Source organism: Anopheles gambiae, chromosome 2 (genome assembly GCF_943734735.2).
Source record: "Anopheles gambiae chromosome 2, idAnoGambNW_F1_1, whole genome shotgun sequence".
Classification (NCBI taxonomy): Eukaryota; Metazoa; Arthropoda; class Insecta; order Diptera; family Culicidae; genus Anopheles; species Anopheles gambiae.
In genome coordinates, this window is record NC_064601.1 from 93304550 (window position 1) to 93327772 (window position 23223).

Sequence of the window (23223 nt, forward strand, 5' to 3'; positions counted from 1 at the left end):
CCGGAAGGTAGGTCCGCGCTTCAATATCCGGAGTCGTTCGGAGTCGTCCGGAGTCATTCGGAGTCGTTCGGAGTCGTTCGGAGTCGTCCGGAGTCGTTCGGAGTCGTTCGGAGTCGTCCGGAGTCGTCCGGAGTCGGAGTCGTTCGGAGTCGTTCGGAGTCGTCCGGAGTCGTCGACTCCGGACGACTCCGAACGACTCCGTCTCCGGGCGGATTTAGTGGTTCCATTTGGCCGGAGTCGGAATCGGACTAACAATAGTCGGAGTCGGATCGGAGTCGTGGGTGCGCTCCATACAGCACATCACTAATACAAACTGCATGAGAGTAGTCGCTGTCGACCGCGCCCCGTTGTCTCACGTAGCGCCATTTCCCTTCCGTCTTCATTTTCAGCCTAATTTGAAGCTTCTTGTTGCTGCTCAGGGTCGTCGGTCATTCGGAACTGGGCTTTCTTTCGATGCACTGATTGTAGTAGATGTTGTAGAGGCCGAACAAAGGCTTATACGAGGTCCACAAATGGCCGAACGACTGTCCGTTGTTTTAGCCGCTTCGGCTGGAGGTGCCATTTTTGGATCGTGCACGCTTCTAAACAAAGTTACTTCACTTTTTTGGGCCATCACGGTTAGAGTTCGACTGGAGAGAGGTGTGTCAAATTGTGTCTACTGACTCATGGCATACTATTATTGGAAGTGTAATAATGCACGTTTCGTTGGCGTGGGTCCATTTTTTTTTAAATGCAAACATTATATGGTTGAAATGGGTTTCGGAAAACATATTCATGCACCGCGCTCTCTACGAGCGTTTCTTTTAAATTTCTCTCTTCTTCTCTTTCCTGAAAGCAGCGTTGCACACTAATTGGATATTGTTGTTTTCTTTTTATTTTACTGATTGGGTTGTTGTGTTGTTGTGTCTTTATACAAAAAAAAAATCATCTCATAAATGTGTGTAACTGCTAACTCATAATAATCGTAATAATAATAGTAGTAGTAGTAGTAGGAAGGCGCGCCGCTGTTTAACCGCCACGTGGCTCCTCTCTTCTTATCCCCACACTCAAACACAGCTCTTTCAGCATACTAAAAAAATAGTAGTAGCAATAGTGTTATCTTTTTGTTTGTGTTACAGCCCTCACTTTCACTCTCTCTCTCTCTCTCTCTCACTGTCTCTCCCGCGCAATTGAAAAGAAAAGAAAGAAAAACGCACGCACGTTCACTGAAATCTGTTTTGCTGCGCGCGCCTTTTCTTCTGTGTCAGTTTTCGTCAACGTTAAACGGGATCGAAATCATTTTTTGTATTATTACTTGATTCTCATACATATGAAAGGCGAGAGACAGAGCGAGGGAAAGAGTTCAAAACCGTGTGTGAACGAATAATTCTTCTTCCAATGAAATACATCAAACACAAGAACACGGGGAAGAGGGAAGAGTCACTACTAATTGAATGATACAACCGTGTGCCTTTAAACACAAGAGAGCGGGAGGGGATAACATAGCTTTCTCTCTTTCTCTCTCTCCCTCTACAACACACCGTAGGACTCGTGTTCCTAACATTCCTTATCGCAATTATAAATCATTAAACGAAACGATGACGCATACAACAACTTGGAACCAGCTCTCCCTTACTCTCTCTCTCTCACGGCGCACAAAAGTCCTCCAATAAGGATAATAGTAGTAGTTAATAAGTCACAAACTTAACCGTAACTAACCGCACGCACACACAACCACATTGAAGGTGGATGGGTGGGTGGGGGAATTAAGAGGAGCGCGAGGATGGGAGGTATAGGACAAAAACAGGCACAGGTGTAACAACAAGAACAGGCGGCTCCCTTTCTTAAGAAAATGATTACAAAACACACATTTGCGCGCATCTGCGGTTGTTTTCCTTCCTTCCTTCATCACTTTCACATCCTTCTTCAGCTACCACTTTACTTTACACAGTGTGCGTGTGTGCGTTTCGCTTTCACTTTAGTAACTTTTTCATGTTAATTCGTCTTCTCTTTCACACCATATAACATTGTGCCACCCTCCTTCCTCCTCCTAGCAATAATCGTAACAATCGTCCTTCCGTGTTGGCCTCTTAATCTGCGCGCGTCCTCTCTCTCTCTCTCTCTCTCTCTCTCTCTCTCTCTCTCTCTCTCTCTCTCTCTCTCTCTCTCTCTCTCTCTCTCTCTGTACAATGGGTTTTGATGCTTTTTTAAAACACACTCAACCACTTGCGGTTCCTCCCTGCGTTCTCGTCTGTCTTACGGACATATTATCACCTTCCTTTATTAGCTGCTTCTTTTCCTCCCTGGCACAGGCCACAAACTGACCGCACTCTGTCATCACACGCTCCCGCACACTTCCTTTGACACAACGTCCTTCTTCTAGTACTTCAAAGGGGGGCAGGACAACACGCACACTTTGTTTCTCCGTTTGCTTAGAAACTCAATCTCTCCCGCTTTTAACCAATCTGCGCTGTTTGTAGGTTGTGTTGTAGTAGGCTCTGGGTGTGTGTTGCGTGCTTGGGATTTTGCTTCTTTTTTTTCTTCATCTTTTTTCTCACATGTATGCTGCGTTTACGCTCTCTTTTTGTTTGTTTTGCTTTACACTACTGGTTTGTATCTACTTTTGTTTTTTTTTCTTTCTTTTTGTTGTTTCTTCTAATTGCAATGTAATGATTCTTTTTTCTGCTTTGTGTAACACATCATTTCTACTTTCTTTTTTCTATGTTTGCGTGTGTATGTTTGTTTGTTGTTTTACATTATTATTGTTTTAAAAACGTTCCTTTTTTCCTCTTTCTCTTCTCTGTATCATTGCTAATGGGTTTCTCTCTCTCTCTCTCTTTCCTTATGAATTAGATTTGTTTAAAGTGTTTTCTTTTTGTTTTCTGGCCTCTTGCTTACACTCTGTTTTGAACAGAGCTTTCTCTATTCTTTATTACACGACCTGTGTTGCTTCTTATCCATATCCTTCTTCTATAAGACTGATTTATGTTTTTTTTCTTCTTTTTTGTCATTTTTTCAGATGCTTTGTTTTGCGCTATTTTTCAACCTACTTTTAATTATGTTTGCGCTTGTGTGTGTGTGTGTGTGTGTGTGTGTGTGTGTGTGTGTGTGTGTGTGTGTGTGTGTGTGTGTGTGTGTGTGTGTGTATGTTGGCTATAGCTTGCAAATTTTTTTTCTACAAATACACTTCTAAAGGGAGGGGCTATATGCAGGGGAGGGAGAGGATGGAGATTAAGCATCTGCAACCGGTTGTTGGTGAGGAAGAGAGCAAGCAAGCAATCTACTATCTTTCTCAATGGACTCCTCCTTCGGTAGCGCAGTGTCTATGTTTTGAATATCTACACACACACACACACGGGCATAATTTTGAAGATCATAAAAATGTTTTGCTTGCTTTCTTTTTGTCGTTCCCTTCTCTCTAGTTAAAAACTACTTTTGATTAAGATCTACCTTCCCAGACGCTCCCCTCTACTCTCGCGCGCTATTCTTGTTGTTGCATTTTGTTGGGTACTTTCTAACAGCTAAACACAACAGCAACTTTACCTTCTATAAATGATGTGAGGAATGTGTGTGTGTGCGTGTCCTTAAAACCGGTTGAATGATCTTCTTCGAATGATTCAAACAAACACCCCTCTCTCTCTCTCTTCTTCCCATACTATTCTCGTCCTCATTCTTAGAATTCGCACCACGCATAAAAATACACACAACACCATTTGCTTTTCATATGCTTTACACATTATAATGAGGTTTTTAGATGCGTCGAAAGTACGGCACACCAAAACGATTCCCCGTCCGTTACTGTCCCAACAACTATTGGCAGAGCTTTGCGGACCCATACTGTGATGAGGGAGATCTAATGCGACTTCTTTATGACACCATTCAAGCATTATACGTTTTGTTTTTACATTTTAGCTGCCCTGCGTGCAGTGTGTAGTATGTGCAGCAGTTGCAGCAGTGCTGCAGTTGCAGCTCTCGGCTTTTCGTGTTTGTAGTAGTTTGCAAAAGTCGTTTCCAGTGCTCAAGAACTTTGTTCCAATGTCCTATATACCCCCTTCCCCTCTGGTATAACACAAAGATGTATAGAGGGATGGGTGTGTGTGTGTGTGTGTGTGTGTGTTCCAATTTAAAAAAAATACTTTAAGACACAACAGAGGAAATTAAGACATAATAGAGTTCAGTATTTCATACTGCTGAAGTAATGTTCCCCCAGAATCTTGGATGGGTACTGGACCAAATAGAATCTGATATAAGGCAAACGAAGGTTGTCCAAAAAAAAAAAAACATCGATGGTGTGTCTCTCCCTCGCAAGTTGGCGTCGTGTTTGTGTGTGTCGTGTGTCGTGTGGTGTGGCATTACATTGGAGATTTCCATTCGAATATCACAGTCCCAAGTTGTGTGTGTGTGTGTGTGTGTGTGTGTGTGTGTGTGTGTGTGTGTGTGTGTGTGTGTGTGTGTGTAAAGAAAAGGATCATACGATCGGAATCTATTGGAAGACATGCGACAAGAGTAGATCAAGTAGATCGCGCAGCAACAAGAAGAAACAAGACACATAATTACATAAAAAACGAAAGCCACACACACACAGCCACCCCCTGTACTAAAATGGGCAAAACAAACACACACACACACACACGCCTGCACCAAGCAATTTGATCGCTGACAGCAACTGAGGATCATGTAGTGATGGTGTGCGATCATGATCACCACTGCGAACACTCCCATCATGCCGAAAGCCGCTGTTGTAATGCTGCCAACGCACTATATATTCTACATTGTATTGCTTCCCCCCTTCTTCAATGGGGATATTGTTAATCATTCTTAACGCTTTGCTTTACGGCGCCACAAGTTTTCTTATTGGAAAGTGAGCTACCCTTCCTTCCCGTAGAAAAAAAAAAAAACAAACTTGTGTCGCTCTCCTGAGTGAGGTTTCTTCCACTAATTATACAGTATACTACTAATCATGTTCGCTTGTTTGTAATGTAAGTGTGTATGTGTGTGTGTGTGTGTTGATGCAAGATTGCGCACTGTGTTTTAAGGGTTTACTAAACACACATATACAGTTCTATCACCCCTACGGACGTGCTTGCTCTGCTTGTTTACACTTTGCCTTGGCTGGGGAGGTGTGTTTCTCTCTCTATACTAACGACTAATTATTTTAGGACACACCACGATGATCCTATGCAGTGAGTGTCCCGGTTCTACCACACACACACACACACCACCTTGCAATGCAGTCTCGAAACGAAAACATGATCCAGTATAAGAGAAAAGGTGTTGTTGTCGTACTAAAAAAACATACAAGGAAACCGCAAACCTTGTGTGTGGTCCTTGTTCCAATGAGCAGAGACTAGAATTATCGTTGAGGACACGTTTAGCCTTTTCTAACGCAGCGAGGATGATGATAATAAAAAACGAGGCATTGAATGTATCGCTATCTCTTCCTTCTCTATGTATCTCTCTTCTGGCAACACGAAACAGATCCCCCTTCAAAAAACAAAAACATGAGAAATAAGCATGAGAAAGCACATGGCAAAAAGCATATTCCTCCCTTCTAAACATAAACGCTAGGCTAGTGTTAATGTCCCTCCCTCCCTCTCTTTCGATTTTAAAAAGCTTACTAAATTGGCATTCCCCACACGATCCTCGAATCTGCCCCGCTGCTCGCCTATCGAACCTAAAATGAAATTTTGCCCTTCCTTAGCCAAATATTTGTTATCACACATCACTTTCTTGTATTAAGTCTTCCTTTTCGAGCTAGTAGTAGTAGTAGTGTCTCCTGCCCGCTTTGTCCTCATATTACGCTCTTCACACCATGCACAACTGATGGATATTAAAAAAATAACTCAATCCCCACCTTATTGTGTCTCATGTGCCCCCGGGGCTCCTAAACGAATCGACAATCGAAATCATGGGATATAGAGGGGGTAAAGGTAAGGTAGCGTAACTGGCTGACCGGTAGTATACAAACACAAACAGGAGACTGGGGAGATGACAGGCCAGGCCGAGCGTGCATTCTTCTTCTTCTTCTATAAAAAGGAAAGGTGGTAAAACACATCTCTGTTTTCACATTTAATATGGTAATATATATCACAACGGTTTGCTTCGCGACCTATACACTTCTCTTGCTGCTGCTTTGCCTGTGGTGACACCCTGCCCGCTCTTCACACAATCCAAATGAAAATTCAACCCAAAAACCACACAACACAGGGCAGTCGCCCCCTCTGGGATAGAAACGATGCCTTACAACGAGAACGAAAAAGGCAATCAATAATGGTTTAAAATTTAACTGTGGCACACACACACACACCCACCGAATCTCGCGCTGCCGAGCTGTCTCTCCCCTGCCTTCTTCCCGTACCGACTCTCTCTCTATACCGGCCACCCGTGGACTCGAACCGTTTGCAGTTCTATCACACTATTTCCCTTCAATTTTTCTTCTCTTTTTTCCCTGTTTCTCTCTCAGTGTAGTGCTTCCCACTTTCCTGTCCTCCTCCTCTCCTTCCTCATGCTTGTGTGCAGTCTTTGCGTTTTTGTTTGTTTGTTTGCAATAATACATACACGTCTCCTCACCTTTCCTGTCCGCCACATTTGTTTCTTTTATCACTGTTGTTACACGCGCGTCTAATGCGGTCTAAAACAAAACCTACAATCTACATCATGTGCCATTAAATTCACAGTCCCATCACTCTATCCTTCACTCAAAGTGTGGCTGTGTGTGTGTTTGCGCAGAGAGATAAAGGATAAGCGCGCTACTGATGCACGCACTGCCCCCCCCCCCCCACAACACATGTCCCTGCTGTGTTTGTTTGTTTGTTTGTTTTACATAAAGCATGTTTAAAAATATACACATTTTCGACATTCGAACCCGGCACACACGTTGCTACGTACACACACAAGGGTATAAGATATAACTTTACAAGTACACGATACTACGTTAGCTCTAATATATATCTGTATGTGTGTATGTGTATGGTTCCATGGGATGACTGTGCGCATACTATGCAAATACATTTCACAAAAGCACATTCTTTCTCTCTCTCTAAATGAAGGTTGTAGCTGCTGCTGGACTTCATTCTTCACCTCTTAATTGCACCTCTCTAACACACACACACGTCCTAACACTACAACGTCGCCCTTACTAAAAAGGATATATCGTTTGTCCTCAAACAAACGCTTCTTAAAATCATTACCAAGAATAATATGGTAATCTTTCCGTGTTTATGTGTGTGTGTGTGTGTGTGTGCTAATTCCTAACGATGTTATATAAAATATAAGAAAAAGGAAAACAGCACACTAACCGATGTTCCACCGCGAAAGTAACAATCCCACAGAATATGGGACTTTTGGAAAGTAAGAGAGGGAGGAGCGAAGCACTGTCCTGCACCTTCATTTGCTTTGCTTTTTTACCGCAATGTGTGTGTGTGTGTGTTTTTACAGATTGTCCCTCCTTAATTTCCTCCTGAGTATTTAAGAGAACCGTGTTCGTTCGCATCGAGTCCCGCTCTCCACATGAAAACTGCCATTTTGCTGTTCATCTCCGTTTGCTCCTCTCGCGCGCGTTTGTGGGTGTGTGACTGAGAGTTCGCGTCCCATGTTCCTGACTGGGTGTTGTTTTGTTGCTTTCTTTTTCATCCCTTTTACTCCCTACACTCTCACTCTCTCACACACACACACACGAAGTGCACCGTGTCCGACTACTTACTTACCCGCTGGTACTATACAGTTCCTCCATGCTATCCTACACACCTCCAATTTCCTCGTCCGGCTTTTCCGCCTTCACGACGAACGGCAGCACCATCGGGGAGGAGGCGGAGGTGGATGGAAGGCAGGCCGCCGCATTCGGCAGAAGGGACACCACGCCGGCCGGCGCCGGACCGATTGCCGCCGGATCGACGACAACCGTGCCCGGCGGCGGCCGCAGCGCCGGTCCCTTGCAAGCGCTCCATTATGTGCTGTGGTTGTTGTTGAACGGCGGAATGTGGAACAGCGGCGACAGGATCTTGTGCGATATGTTCGGCAGGTGGGAGATGTGCGGATGGTGAAAGTTCACCTGATGGTGCAGATCGCCGCCGCCGTTCGCTCCGCCGTGATCCTGCGGGTGGGGCAGATGGCTGCTGATCAGATGGTGGGACAGCTGCTGCTGCAGATGGATGGGCAGGTTGTGCTGCTGCTGCAGCACCAGATGCTGCTGGTGGCTGCTGAGCGGTGACAGTTGCTGCTGCTGCTGTTGTTGATGAGCTTGCTGCTGCTGTTGCTGATGGGCTTGTTGCTGCTGTTGCTGCTGCTGCTGCTGTTGTTGAGCGTGAGCGGAAGGATGCTGCTGGGGAAGCCCGCCCACACCGGGTGGGGTGTGCTGCTGCTGGGCGTGCGGATGGCCGGTGGGAATGCCGCCGGACAGGAGACCCCCGTTGGTCGTCACATGGCCGCCGTGGTGCGAGTGGGCCGACACCAGATTGTGCGCGGTCACGTTCGAGCCGACCGACGACGAGATGACGGAGGTAAGGATGGCCGACGGAATGTGCATCGGGGTCGGCGGTTGCGACTGGCTGACGCTGATCCCGTTGCCATTCGTGGCATTGGAGGTGGTAATAATGTGCTGCTGCTGTTGCTGCTGCTGTTGCTGCTGCTGCATGCCCGAGTTGGAGCTGCCATCGATATCCACCTCGCTCTTGATGTTTTCCAGCTTCACGCTGTGCTGCTGCACGGTGCTGATGCCGCACCGTCTGGTGTGGCGCTCGAACTCGATGATATCCTCAAACTGCATCTTGCACGTCTGGCAGCTGTAGAGGATACTGGAGGAGGAGGCAAAAGATAAGACATATTGATTCAATCTTGCCTATTTATGAACGGACAAAGCCGAAGCGGCACAACACTTACGCCATCACCTGACCGTTCTGTTGCTCCTGCTTGATCGCCTGCTTCTGGTGGCTCAGCAAATGCTTCTTCAGGTTCGAATACTGCGAGTAGGACTTCGTGCACAGCGGGCAGGTGTGGGGCCGTATGCCGAGATGTACCATTTCGTGCTTTTTCAGATTGGCGTTTTGTGAGAAAGCCTTATCACAGCTTTTGCATTTGAATGGTTTCTCTCCTGAATTGCGGGGAGGAAGGTAGGAAATAAAAGGGGAAAGACCATTGTTATTTGATTTGAATTCATTGTATATATTCTAGGCCAAGTATTCAAGATTGTAACAAAATGTGTGAAATGTAAACAGACTGTGCTGGTACAGGGTTTTCCTAGTCAATTTCCAACGTCAACAACATTTTTCATTGCTTGCGAGATGTTTTTCAACAGCTGTCAAATGTTGCGTTTGCATCACAATAATTTTTCAGTTCTTCCACATGATTTTTAACACGTCTCAAGCTGGTTGGATGTTGACAGTTCTTTGTGATGTGTTGAAAATCAAAGGAAAGAATTGAAATTTTATTTTGATGCAAATGCAACACGTGACAGCTGTGATGTGTTGAAAATAATGTGGAGGATTTGAAATTTTACAGAGTTTTGCAAGTTGCTTGTGTGCATGACACAATGTGCATATCACAGAATGTGCACACAATTGTTCACCACATGCAAAATGTTTTTCAACAACTTTCAAATAGTGTATTTGCTTTAACATGAAATTTCAGTTTCAACACATAACAAAGAACTGTCAAACTCAATCCAGCTTGAGTCGTGTTGAAAATCATGCTGGTGAAATTAAAAATTATTAAGATGGAAATGAAATGTCAGATCTATGTGGAATAACATCATTCACGCGTTGAATAACATCATTTACATTCTAAACTGACATGGAAACCCCTGTAAGCGCTATTCTACGTTTAAAAAAGGATTTAAACGAATGAGCATCAACAATTTGACAATTACATCAAAGGTTTGTACTAATCAAATATACTGAAAGGGCCCTTTTGGTTTATTTTGTTAGTGTCTACTCTAAGCTAAGCTAACTAAATGCAACATATTACGGTGATGCGAGTAATGAAAAAGAAGGAGGGAATATAGGTTTTACCCGTATGGAGCATCTGATGCTTCACCATGTTCGCCTGCTGGGCAAATGCTTTGTCGCAGGTAGGACATTTGTATGGTTTGATTCCTGTTCCGAACGTCCGCGAGCGCAGACAGATTGCCATTTATCCGAGACACACGCCACATGGACCGAGAAATACAAAATAGCAAATTAAAACAAACGATCTCAATCAGTTGCATTCTTAGTTGAATTAGTGCTTTTTCTAGCTGTGCCCCATCATGCCTTTGATCCATGCAATGCATACATTAGACCAACCGGCACAGTACCACAACAACGCAAAATGCTACACATTAACAATAACAAACAAAGGACGGGGCGGGGAAGAGGACACACTAAGTGGGATTTGGGGGTTATGGTGGTGCACACCGTGGGACACAAAATGGGGGAGGGGGGAGGGAGAGCATTGAGGGTGATACATAGCACGTATGATAAGATAACAAAAATAAGGGGGATGAGGGAAGGGAAATAATAATTGTTAGAAATCGAACTAAACAAAACAAATAGAGAGCGAGAGAGTGAGAGAGAATGTGTATTACCGCTGTGGAGCATCTGATGTTTGACCATGTTGGCCTGCTGGGCAAAGGCTTTATCACAAACCGAGCATTTGTATGGCTTTATTCCTGGACGGCACACACACACAGCCATTAGAAGCGCGAGCGCAGTTGAAGTGATTGTTTTCGTTTACGTTTCGGAAGCAAAAAAGATCCGTGCACGTGGCACGCGGTCGATCATAGAACGAGAGAACAATGAAGAAAGAATTTGGAAATGAAACATCACAACAACGACAACAACACCGGGAGTGGGGAGAGAGGGATATCAAGACGGAATTGAAGCACGGTTTGGCAGGAACAAAACAAAAACGGAGCTGCTGCTGCCGCTACTCTTCTTGCGCATCTAAGTTGTGTTTTTGCTTGGCGAGCTGTGCAGTACAGCAACACGGCAGCGCGCGCGCGCAAGCAAAACGCACGTGTGTGCAACCCGGCGGCACCAGCGCATAGGGACGAAAATGTAAAGGAAGAAAAATAACGGATGGTGGGGGGGTGGGTGTGTTATAAGATGAAGAAAAAAATGTGTGTATTACCGGTATGAAGCATCTCGTGTTTGACCATGTTGGCCTGCTGGGCGAATGCCTTGCCACAGGTATTGCATTTGTACGGTTTTAAACCTAATGAGACGAGAGAAGGAGGAGAGAGAGGGCAGGTGTTGATCATTGATTTGCACTCTTTTGCATTGCATGAAGCAACCCATTCACGTAACAACAAGCAAAGGGTAAGGAAGAGGATTGGAAATTATTGCATTGGTGTACATACTGCTATTGGAAAGAAAGAAAACCGATTGGAAGTGGTTAAATAAAACAATAATCACAGCAAAGCTAACCCCGAGGACACTGCCATGGATAACTGTGCTGTTTGAGACACTCTTTCGTTTGAGCTCGAAATAAGTAATAAGCTATGGAGAAGTGGTAATTGCAGTAGTAACCCTACAACATCTGGGGAGAAAGGAGCTCAGGAGAGTTTGATAAAACACACATTTTGATGGAAAAGGGGAATTTTAGGTAATCGGGGGTCAATAATTGTGACTATTCATGTGCAGCATCATCATGCGTACCGAGATAGGGGAAGGAATCGGTTGGAAGGAAGGGAGGAGTGGATGTGGTTTAATTTGATAACAATAACATTCCAATTATTATCCAGATCATTACCGGTATGCAGCATCTGATGCTTGACCATATTGGCCTGCTGGGCAAACGCTTTGTCGCACGTGCCGCACTTGTACGGCTTCAATCCTGGAGGGCGAAAAGGGAAATGATGCATCGAATAAGGAACGGGGCAACAGTAGAAAACCAAGCCAAGCCTAGCAGACGAACGCATTAGCCAGGAAAGGAGAGAGAAATCCCTTTCCTTGTGCGTTCTTAACACCACTTACCCGTGTGCAACATTTGATGCTTCATCATGTTCGCTTGCTGGGCAAATGCTTTGTCACAGGTGGGACACTTGTACGGTTTAATACCTGCAAAACAAAAGGAAAACCGGTGATAGCTATAGTTGGGTCTGTGTGTGTGTGTGTGTTTGTGTTAATGCTAATTTTAAAATAGATAACTTAATGGATGAATGATGGTGATGGGATGGTGTAAAATAAAAGCGGGTAAGGTTTCTTGAGTTTGCAGATAAAAACAGAACAAATGTGTCCACCACGGTGGCCGGCGCCGCCTGCGACAGCAAAGCGACGGCCCCCCCAAGCAGTTTGCAAAAAGGAAAGTTACCGATGAGCTGTGAGTTCGAATCTTGATAGCAGTCTTTTCTCAACGCAGAGCACTCGCAGTCCACGCGCGGATACAATGTATAATATAAAGCGTACACGATACGGAAGAGGAAACACAAATGCGATATTGGCTTAACATTTGCAAAGGCAACAGAGTATGGGTGTTTTGTTAAACGCTTTTACCAACGATTTATTATTCTTGGCCCGAGGAAACAAAGATCAAATATTTTCTATAATATTTCTTTCTCCTCCTGCTACACTGTCTTTTGATACTATCTCTTTGTCTCTCTCTCCTTGTTGGAAATTATGAAAGGGTCTCTCTTCTGTTAGAACAATTTACATTTCTAATAACTGAATTCTGACTCTGCCCAACCGGAAAGCATTGCGCCCTTTAAAGTGAGAAAATAATCTGACCAATGGATAAAATAATATTCTACCGTATAAAAAGAAAATATGCATAAATAGTTTGCACCGTATTGTGTATCATCCTTCTTTCTCTAAGCTAGCTCTATATCTTGTATTTAATAAAGGTGGCGCTAACTAAGTACGTTAACGCACAACACACACCAGCCACGAGTAGTAGCGTGATAGCAAGTAAATGTTGAAAAGAAACCCTAGAAACCGCAACTCAATAATATATGTAGTGTTGTGACCAGTGATGTTTGTTAAATGTATGCTCAGTATAATAATGCTAGTGTATAATAGAAGGGGGTGTGGTTGGTTGCTGTTAAGACGATGAATCACTTTCGATCTCTCGCGTATCGTCATCATCATCGTCTTCCTGCTTCATTATAGTATCGATGTAAAAACACTCTATGGAATTACCGGTATGAAGCATCTCGTGTTTGACCATGTTGGCCTGCTGGGCGAACGCCTTGCCACAGGTGGAACATTTGTACGGTTTAAGGCCTATTTGTTTGGTGACAGTTGTTCGCGACGCGGTGATTTGGGTGGCGCGCAACCCGTAAAGCATGAGCGAGCGAGCGAGCGAGCGATGATATGCGTTGGATGATAAACCGTAGAAGGGTTTGTGTTTTTTTTTTTTGTTACACGCATATACGTAGGGCGTATGTATATCGCAATGCATTTTTCATACACACACACACACACACGCATTGATTGCGATAACACACACGTGTATATCACCCGCGTCGGCGTAGAGGACGGACGGAGGGCAAGAGAAGACGCGCGCGCGCACATACGGCCGAAGCGGTCGGAAAAGAGAAAAAAGAGAAAATATCCACGAGATCAGTGATGAGAAATTCATGTAAAAGGAAGGAAAGAATAATGCAAAAACACGCAAACGAAAAAACAATCAATGGTACTAAAGAAAGAAGTTGGGGGAGAAGGGGGACACGCACAACACTTTGCGAATCTTTATTTGAGACAGAGAGAGAGAGAGAGAGAGAAAGAGAAAGGTGGGGCAGCACAAATAATGAAGAAAACAAGATAAAAAAAAAACAAAAATATAGATAAGGCAAGATATATGGATGATGGGGAAAGAAAGGGGGGTGGGGGGGACACCAAACTTATCAAGTGATGGTATGAGTTTAACGGCACAAATTCAAAGGTTTTCTTTTCTTTTTTTTTTGCGCGGAAACTTACCGGTGTGCAACATTTGATGTTTCACCATGTTGGCCTGCTGCGTAAAGGCTTTATCACAAACAGGACATTTGTATGGCTTGAGACCTAAAAATAAATATCAGTACAAAACAGACAGTTAGTAGAACATTCTGCACAAGGGTACGATCTTTCGATAAGAGTAGAAACATTTTATCCCTCTTTTTTGTAATGGCGCACATTATGTCTTCAGTATGAACCAAACGTCAATAGTCATCAATGGTAAATTGTGACCGTGCTGTGAACAGATATCATCACTATAGTGCTTACAGATGCATACGAAAAAAAGGGATAAAATTGATCCACTTCCAAACACCGAAATGATAATGCAATTAACAACACATACCAGTATGTAACATTTGATGTTTAATCATGTTGGCGTGTTGCGTAAATGCCTTTTCGCAAACGGGACACTTGTACGGCTTTAATCCTGCAGTCACCAGCCAGTTCGGAATGTTCAGCAATCAAGCCAACGGCAACAAATAGTTGTTGGATTGTACCCATTTGAGATGAAAAGAAAAAAAAATAAAATCATTATTTTCGACTGTACAACTGTATTTATAAAAGCTATTGTTTCTAATGAAAATCTAAATTAGACTTTTTACGAATATCGAAACTACAATCAATCGTTAAGAAGGACTATCTTTAATAAAAAAAAATAAAAATCTGATTTGTTACTTAATCGCATGGACCCAATACACGAGAGAGGGAGAACAATGTTAGCAAAGGAAAAAGAAAAGTAGAAAAACAATTGGCTAACCTGTATGAAGCATTTGATGTTTGACCATGTTTGCATGTTGCGAGAACGCTTTCTCGCACACCGGACATTTGTACGGCTTAAGACCTGCAATTGATAGGTAGAGGAGAACATTTTAGCAACAATTACAGGGCAGGGGGCAGCCAACTTACAACACACGCGCGACATTTACATTTTTTAATGGTGCATTAAAGGGGAAAAAAACATGCGCGCAACGACCTCTCTTTTTGTTACACACTATCGTTTCAGAATGAACCAAACATTACACATATGTCATCAATGATTAATTATGATGAAGCTGTGAAGGGTTGTCATCATATGATAGTGTATTTTTGAAAAGAGTCACACACACATGCGCGATGTTCTCAGACGGGGCTTGAACTCATGACTGGTATGTATGTCAGTGAGGCGCGTACGAGTTGACGACTGTACCATGAGACCAGCCGGGCATGAGGCACATTAATATGCTATAAAATGCTTTGGTACTATGTACTAAACATCTCGATTAGAGCCGTTGCAGATAATTTTCATTTCTTAAGCACTAATTTCTGACAGTTTGCATCAATGTTTGCCAATAAAATGTCAATTTTGGTCTCTAAGGTATTATTTTTTTTATGTCTAATCTATTGATTGTAGTATCTAAGGCACCAATTTTTAACAGTTTTCTTCAATTTTTCCCTTAAAAGTTGGCAAAACTTAGCGGCAACGACTGTACTACAACCACAACCAAAAACGAGCAAACACAAACATCATTCTGCAACTAATTGCAAAATGGTCAGTTATCAAACGCAAGCACGCGCGCAATAGTTGTTCTACAGTTGATTCAATCATCTCATTATATCGCAAAGCTCAACTTACCGGTATGCAGAAGTTGATGTTTCAGCATGTTAGCTTGCTGGGTAAAGCATTTTTCACAGATGGGACACTTGAACGGCTTTAGTCCTGTGAAGGTAAAACATGGATATTAATGTGTGGACAATACATTTCCTGCTACATTCAACAACCAACAGCAGCTTCAGTACATTAATGCTTCAGAATGAACCAAACCAGATCATCACAAAGGTTGTATGAAAGTGCTGTGATAAGTTGTCATCATACACTAATGTACTGAACACGTTGAGGAGTTGAGAGTGAACCGAATCTTCTATCCCTACTAAATCGCTTACCATTGTGGACGAGATCATGTCGTTGCAGGTTGGCCAGTTGGGTGAAGCCTTTGTTACAAATCTGACAAACGAAAGGACCTGCGCGATCGGAAGAAAGATAGATCATTAATTTACTATCGTTTGTAAGGGGGATTGATTTTGTTTTCTTCACATTCCGAGAAGAACCATTGAAATACCTTCCTACTTCATACTTACGTTCGCCCGTGTGTGCCTTGGTGTGCTTCCACATGGAACTATGGCTGGGAAATTCTTTGCTGCATATTTCGCACTTGAACTTGTTCTCCGTCAAATGTTTCGTCCGGTGCTGTTCCATTTCCTCCATCGTATCGAAACGCTGCAAAATGGAAATGGTTGTAGTATTAATTAACTATCAATAAATGAAAGTGGAAAGAAAAATGCGTCACACACAATTAAAGCATAATTTTGCTGTGGGTGATGGGGGCACATACACAATGCAACAGGAAATAATATACGCCACCCTCAACCTCAAGAAGATGGGAGTGAACACATAAAGGATAAACGAAGCTAGACTTTTGCTTGGGATCGTTCAAACGATCGAAAACGCTACACAGCTTCGAAGGTTCTTGTAACAGCGAATCCCCAAACGAAGATGGCAATACGCACAAGAAACGCCGATGAACGATCGTGTAAAAGCAAACAGAGTGGATGGTCGTCGGAAGAACAGGTTTTGTTATTTTTAAAATCCCTTTTCCTGTGCGTTTGTGTGTATGATGTGTTTTTCTTTCTCTACATATCGAAGAAGGTTACTGGTACTCAACAAGCGAAGAGACAGCAGGGAATAGAGCAGGATCAGTGAGAAGCGGATGCCGTCACAGCAAGGAAACTTGTTTTCTAGGTTTGTGTCGGTTTCAAATCATGTACAATCCAACAATTCCATTCCAAGCCTGCTCGTTCTATGATGATCTTGAAGTTCGTAATGATCATTTCAAGGATTTCTAGAAGATGCTATACAGAACATTTTAGCAGCATTTGAAAGGAATAGTCTCGCGGGATTGATACATTTCTGAACTATGCATGATTAAAAGGGAAAAAGGCGCATTGATTCCTCTACACTATCGCTTCACAATGAACCAAACTCAAGTCATCAATGTACAAATTGTGACCATGCTGTGTGCAATTGTCATCACTGATAGTGTGTGTTTCGAGAGACACGCAAATACTGCTTGCCGTGAATTCAGAGCTTTGGAATATCGTTCAAAAGTAAGCTTACCTTCCGGCACTGTGGACACTTGATTTTGTTGAGATTGATAAGCGTATTGCCCAGGGATAGCGACACGACAAAATGCTTATTGTCAACCAGATGATCCTGCTGGAGCATTTCCGACCGTGTTAGCTCTATCACACCATCATCGAATTGGGTTTGCTGGAAATAAAAAAAGGATCGAGAGAGCGTGAGACGAAATAAAGAACGAAAATTAAGGAATTTTATAAACTGTAAATCGGTTTGATAACAAAAATCAGCTGCCACTTTACCCAAACACACCCGCACAAGAGCGGTCGGGGTTACACACACGTGTGACGTCTTTTTCTTACTTATTCAAGTTCAAAAGTTCTTGTCTTAAAATAATATTTACGTACAGCGATGGTAAAGGGACGGGAAAAATGAACCCTCTAAAGATTCCAGCACTCCCGCAATGATCAACGGGCACAAAAAAAGGTCTCGCTCAGGGGGAAGCAACGATTATCCAGCGAAAGGTGTAATGGGTGACGAAAGCGAAAGCATGGAAGGCAAGCAGAAAAGAACGATTCAATGGGAAGGAGGCAAGAGCGACCAATTTAGAACCCGACCGTAAAGAGTCAACATGTCCGATGGCCTGTCGGTTGGTCGACCGGGAAGGGAGGCGGCCACTAAGCGATGGCAAAAAGGGAGACGAGATATAAAAAAGGATGACTTGTGGCTCTCGCCATTGTACATACACGACGCTCGCGAGAGATGTGCTTCTCGGGACCTCCACCACTTGCCAGCCAGCCAACCCAAGGGTGGTGAAGGTGGTAAAAGGCGTACAACTATATTTATGTTCGTGGGTAACTGGAATGCAATAGAAGCTCGTCCATAGAAAAAAAGGAAACCCTCTCGTCGACCCACGGGAAGATGATAATAAATTTATCGTCCAAAAATTAACCAAACCGGCGCAACTGGGGACCGCCATCGGCAAACGAGTTTTGGGACGCATTTGGGTTCGTGCGTATACCGCAAGGGATCTATGAGGTTGAGATTTGAAGTGTGATTGAATTGTAATGTTGAAACATAGCAATTGAACGGATTCCATTCCTGTTTTCCTATTTTAACCACAGAACACTATCTCTTACTTCCTAGAACAGGACCGAATGTAAATATCATCGAAAGTGTGTTGTTCTATTTGTCCATGCCTTTCTGGAGCGTTTTTTTTCGGTGTTACTGTTGCTATGCTACTTGTTTGACCCTTTTCTTTTGCACAAAATTTGCCACACACAAAAAAAAACGCCACCACCAAGGAAAGCGTGAGGTGGTGGGAGGAGATCAATCTTCACAATCCCCCCCCACCCCACCCCCTTTCGGCAACCTTTACTTCCCTTTCCCAATTCACCATTATTTTTTCATGCGAGATGCGAGCGTGTGTGTGTGTGTCGGTTCGCGAATTTTGGCAAACGTCGAAATCCAGGCTCTCGCTCAGGCTATCGCTCTTACTCTCTCACTCTCTCGCTCTTGCTGCTCTCCATCCGTGGTTCCTCTTTGCTTCCTTTTCGCAAAAAAAAGATCTCTAGCAGGCCGTGGAGCAGCAAGCACACCGAAATCGATCACATTTGCCAAAATTCGCGAACCGCGGCACCGCACTTCTCTCAGTGCCAATCCCTTCCCTTCCGCACACACACACACACACACATACAACCGGGGGGTATAAAAAGGAAACCCCGAGAGCAGAAAACTAAAATGGCTCGTAGAAAATAAAGGAAAGCAAAAAGCAAAAACGGAACAAAAAAAGCTACTGCTGCCAAAAAACGAGTCCGTGTTTCCGTGGGAGTGGGTGGGGGGGATCAGTAGCCACCACAGCTTCACACTACACACTGCACATCACCCCGGCCTGCGGGCAGGAGGACTTACTTCTCCTCCAGTGGGCACAAAAGATTGGAAAACCGAGTGTTGCCGTGTACCCGGTGTGCACCACCGCACTTCGCCACCGCTGCTGCCGTTGCTGCTGCTACTGTAGCTGCCCTCCTCCGTCGTCGCTAGTAATGAAGGGCGCACTGACGGATTTTGCGAGCGAGGGGGGGATGAATCTCAACTCCCAAAGTTGGTGCGAATCGGGACGCAGAGGAACCTTCCGCAGGGTTGTGGCACACACCGAGAAACGCCAGCCAGGCAAGCCGGAAGCCGCTGGTCCGCAACGAGCTGCGGGAGTCCACACCACACGGTCAACGCGCTGATGATTTTGGCGATGGCAAGTTGGGAAGGCTTCGATTTTTTTCCACCCAGCACACAGAGCACACACAACACACCACTCTAGAGACGGTGGTAGGCTCACACACACGCACACCGCACACACTCTTACACCGAGAGCGTAATTCGCGCAAGGGTGGATGGATTTTTTTCTGTCATCTACTGCGCGTGTGTGTGTGTGCAGGGGGGAGAATTGCTCGCTGTTGCTCGCACGTCGTTCGCGATTTACAGTGCAGTGCACGTCAAGTGCGACACCCGATAGTACCCGGATTCGCTGACGTTAATGCGCTGCAATGCAATCAGTGGGGGAGTGTGCCACAATAAATATGCTGTTTGTAATTAAGAATTTCAACAAACAGCAGCAGTTTTTGTTCGTGGAATATTTGCACTATCCCCCCCCCCCCCCCCCCCGTGTCCCGTGTTTTCACCCCTACAGCACTGTAATTCGCGAAACCACATTTTCTGTGCACTCGCCGCGTTTTTTTTTGCTTCCGCAACTGTGCACAACTTTATGCGACTCTACACACGCATACCGGAGCATGGTTCTATGTGGCAGTGTCGTTTGCCGGCCCGACGTCGACCGTACACGCACACACACACACATATACACACACGCGTGCGCTCGAATACCGATGGTTGGTCTGCTGTCGTAATCGCGACCGGCGGCGACAGCAGCAGTCCCAAACCGAGGGCACGCACACACACACACACACCCGGCGATGGAGGTGACCGCGGTCGGTCGGGGTGGTGCATGAGCCAAATGGCATAGAGAGATGCAAATGGGGTGCGTGCGGGGGACAGCGAAAGCGAATGAAAAATTCAAATCGCAAAGCGCTTCACATTGTGGGACACACACACACACGCACAAACTCTCTTGCACCGCGCGACAAACGCACGGCGGAACCGGATGAATGAGTGACGACACGCAACATGGAGAAGAGGACCCCCTCCGTCACCCTCTGTCTGTCTCCCATGAACATCACCACCCATTGACAAACCTCAGCACGCCGTGCCTTCCATAAGCAGGCGATGTTACAAAAAAAAAATGGGGTTATGTTTTCACCACGCCAAATTTGCTGCTATGTGACGACGGCGACCGTGTTTCCCCCAAAAAGCACGAGGAATTCACACACTGACCTCCCGTCCCTCTTTCCCCAAAACACCACCATACTCACCAGCGGGTAGAACATGGTTTTGGCCTGCTGCAGCGGCTGCTGCTCCGGTGACTGCTCCAGGTTGGTGGCCGCTGCTCAAGGACACGCACAGAAAGGGGGAGGATGAGATGAAGATATATCACAGCTGCTGCTAAGTTGGCCACACACGCCGGAGAGAGCACACGGCCCTGCTGCTGCTGGAGCACGTTCGATCGGGAAGGCGACGCACCACACAACCGCGCTCCACGCGTACACGCGACACAAGAGAGCGCTGCTGATCCGGAAGCCGCTGCTGCTGCTGCTGCTGCTGCTGTCGCCGCCGACGCCGCTGCTGCTGCTGCTGATGCTGTACACCACCACTGTGTGTGTCTGTCTGTCCGTCTGTCGGTCTATCGGGGGCTGTGCGTGTGTGCGTTTCTCTGTTGCGTCCTTTTCCCACCGCACGCACACACACGCACACACTGCACGAACTCAAGCACCACGGAGCATCTAAATCTAGGCCTACTTCGCTGACTTAGTATGACTGTTGTACACACACCTGCGCCACGGTTAACCACACAGCTGCGATTGTTGCTGTACGGCGGACTAATCTTTACAGAAAAGAATGGCAACCCTTATCTTTGCGATGTGTGCGGGACAGGGGGAGGGAGGGAAGAAATCGCCCTTTTCCGGTGCAGTTTTGACGCTTCCGTTTCGTTCCGTTTCGTCTTCACTTTTGTTCCTGCGTGCACCAGCGCACACGTCCAGTGTCACACACTCTTGACCGGTTTTTTTGGGGAAAGTGTGCCTAATCGTCGTTCCTTGGCCACTGAGTGTAGTGGTGGTGGTTTTTCTCGCTCTCGTCACAAAGCCACCGCTGCCGGGGGTATGTGTTCCTTTGCGAGGTGCCGGCTATGCGACACACACAGAGAGCCTTTGGGGGGGGGGGTGCACGATATCTACGCCGCGTTTGGGGGCCCGATCCAACCTCTGAGCTTGGGGAGGAATTGAGAAGGGAAGAGGAATTTTCACCATCCACCACCGGGGCAGGGAACAACTGAAAACCCCCAAAAAAAACCGAGACACCGAGGAAGGAACCAACCGGAGAGACACGGCCTCTTCTGTGTGCCACACTCTCTTGTCTGTGCGTGTGCTTCTTTTCTTCTTCACGGTTCGCTTGCAACGTCGTGGTGGTGGTCGTCGTCGTCGCCGTCGTTGCTGCTGCTGCTGCTGCTGCTGGTGCCGCTTGCTGAAAACCTGTCTGCTAAGCATGTGGTGGTGGGATGGCATTTGTCATACGTCTGTGTGCGTGTCATCGGAAATTCGCCGCTGTCATGGCGAACGGACGTCAACAAATAATTTTTTATTTCTTTTCTTATTATTTGTATCATTATTATATCTATGTTATTTGCGTATGGGGAATGGAAATGCGTTTAAAATTTGTCTGTTTCACGAAATACTCTTCTTCTTCATAAAAAAAGAAACAATGCGTGTGACGTCAGAGGCGAAACACGCTGCCCACCACGTGGTGAACCTGGATGACAAATGACAAAAAATAATATTTTTTATTAAAAGCATGCTCAAAAATTCTAATCTACGTATATGTGATTTTTTATAAACAATCATTTAAAGAAAGTCGACCATTATTTTTAAAAATTCCAATTTTTCCTGGCCTCGTGCGGTTCCCGTTTTCGCCTGTTTACATCGTGACGCAACCCAAACGTCAAACGGCCCCAGCGCTATCGGAATCGACATCTTCTGGCGGAGTGGAAAATTGTTGTTGATAGTGCATAGAAGTCCTCGTTATTTCATCACACAAACTCAACAAAAAATGATCGAACAACAGAAGCAGCGGATCGAAATGGAGATCACCAAACAGCTGGACGATCTCGACCGCAATGTGCTGCGGAAAATGCAAGTAAAGTATCGATTGTTGCCGCTTGCTCGTGGTGAAGATCCTTCCCGGTGTGCTTCGGAGCTTTCCCTTTCGTGCAAGATTTTACTATTATTTTTCTAATAGTTCTATTCTTTCCTTCTGCTTTCAGGCCGATATGCACGATTGTGCTGCCCGATGCTGTAAGGATTCCGTTTCCTCCATGGACACGGTGCAGCAGTGCGTCGAGCGTTGCTCTGTCCCTGCCCAGCGAGCCCAGCAGCACGTGGAAACCGAGATCAACTCGTTCAACAGTCGCCTGCAGCGTTGTGTAATGGATTGCAATGATACGATTAAGGACAAGGTAACGTTGGATTCGGAAAAATAGTTCGCAAATGGCGTTCTCAATGTTTCATTTCACTCGCCACTGTTTTTAGATGGGACCCAATCCGTCCGAGGGCGATATTGCTAAGTATACTGCCGAGTTTGAACGGTGTGCGATTAAATGCGTCGACAAGCATGTTGCCATCTTGCCAAATATGTTCGCGAGCATGCGAAAGGTTCTGCAGAGCAGATCATCATCGTAGAGAACGGGAGGCATCTAGAAAGGGAAGAATCTGTAGCTACACCCAACTGCAGTAGATTACAATTGTGCATTTAAACGGTAAAGCAGCTGGGTCGCTCGGGGTAGCTGTATTGGATAGCATTTGTACAGAGAACAAAGTGTATGGATGATATAAAGTGCAAAGACTGTAGCTCAGTTGTTGTTCATAATTTGATTGCCTTTTGAGAAGTTTAATAATGATCCGCATTGGTGTTTTGTGCAGTCTACGGTGACTGACCTACTTCGGAATGACCGACTGAAGCATGTATTACGCGATCAAATAGCATTTCAGGTCCAAAAAGCACAAAATAATTAACGTACACAACGTTGCTGTCTGCGCTAATTCAACAAAATGTTTGAATCTGGGT

At 45.1% G+C, this 23223-nt stretch overlaps 2 protein-coding genes across 16 annotated transcripts; one reads left to right on the plus strand and one right to left on the minus strand.

The window, feature by feature from the left end:
• Positions 1-861: 861 nt before the first annotated feature.
• Positions 862-22028, minus strand: LOC1276651 (zinc finger protein 260). 15 transcript variants are annotated; one of them, XM_061645420.1, is made up of 16 exons: positions 20421-22028; positions 17038-17190; positions 16002-16140; positions 15807-15884; positions 15499-15582; positions 14644-14727; positions 14230-14313; positions 13869-13952; positions 13089-13172; positions 11928-12011; positions 11704-11787; positions 11083-11166; positions 10538-10621; positions 9984-10067; positions 8857-9067; positions 862-8771 (listed from the first exon to the last, which is right to left on the minus strand). In XM_061645420.1, exons 1-16 carry the CDS (start codon positions 20433-20435, stop codon positions 7925-7927), a joined length of 2283 nt encoding a protein of 760 aa, XP_061501404.1. In that variant the 5' UTR covers positions 20436-22028; the 3' UTR covers positions 862-7924. The 15 variants fall into 15 exon arrangements, with proteins under 15 accessions (XP_061501404.1, XP_061501405.1, XP_061501410.1 ...); XM_061645421.1 differs by lacking the exon at positions 20421-22028 and adding an exon at positions 18910-19354; XM_061645426.1 differs by lacking the exon at positions 14644-14727.
• A 73-nt stretch (positions 22029-22101) lies between these two features.
• On the plus strand, positions 22102-23006 carry LOC1276652 (protein FAM136A). The gene is made up of 3 exons (XM_316022.5): positions 22102-22296; positions 22424-22615; positions 22689-23006. Exons 1-3 carry the CDS (start codon positions 22210-22212, stop codon positions 22836-22838), a joined length of 429 nt encoding a protein of 142 aa, XP_316022.4. The 5' UTR covers positions 22102-22209; the 3' UTR covers positions 22839-23006.
• Positions 23007-23223: the final 217 nt, after the last annotated feature.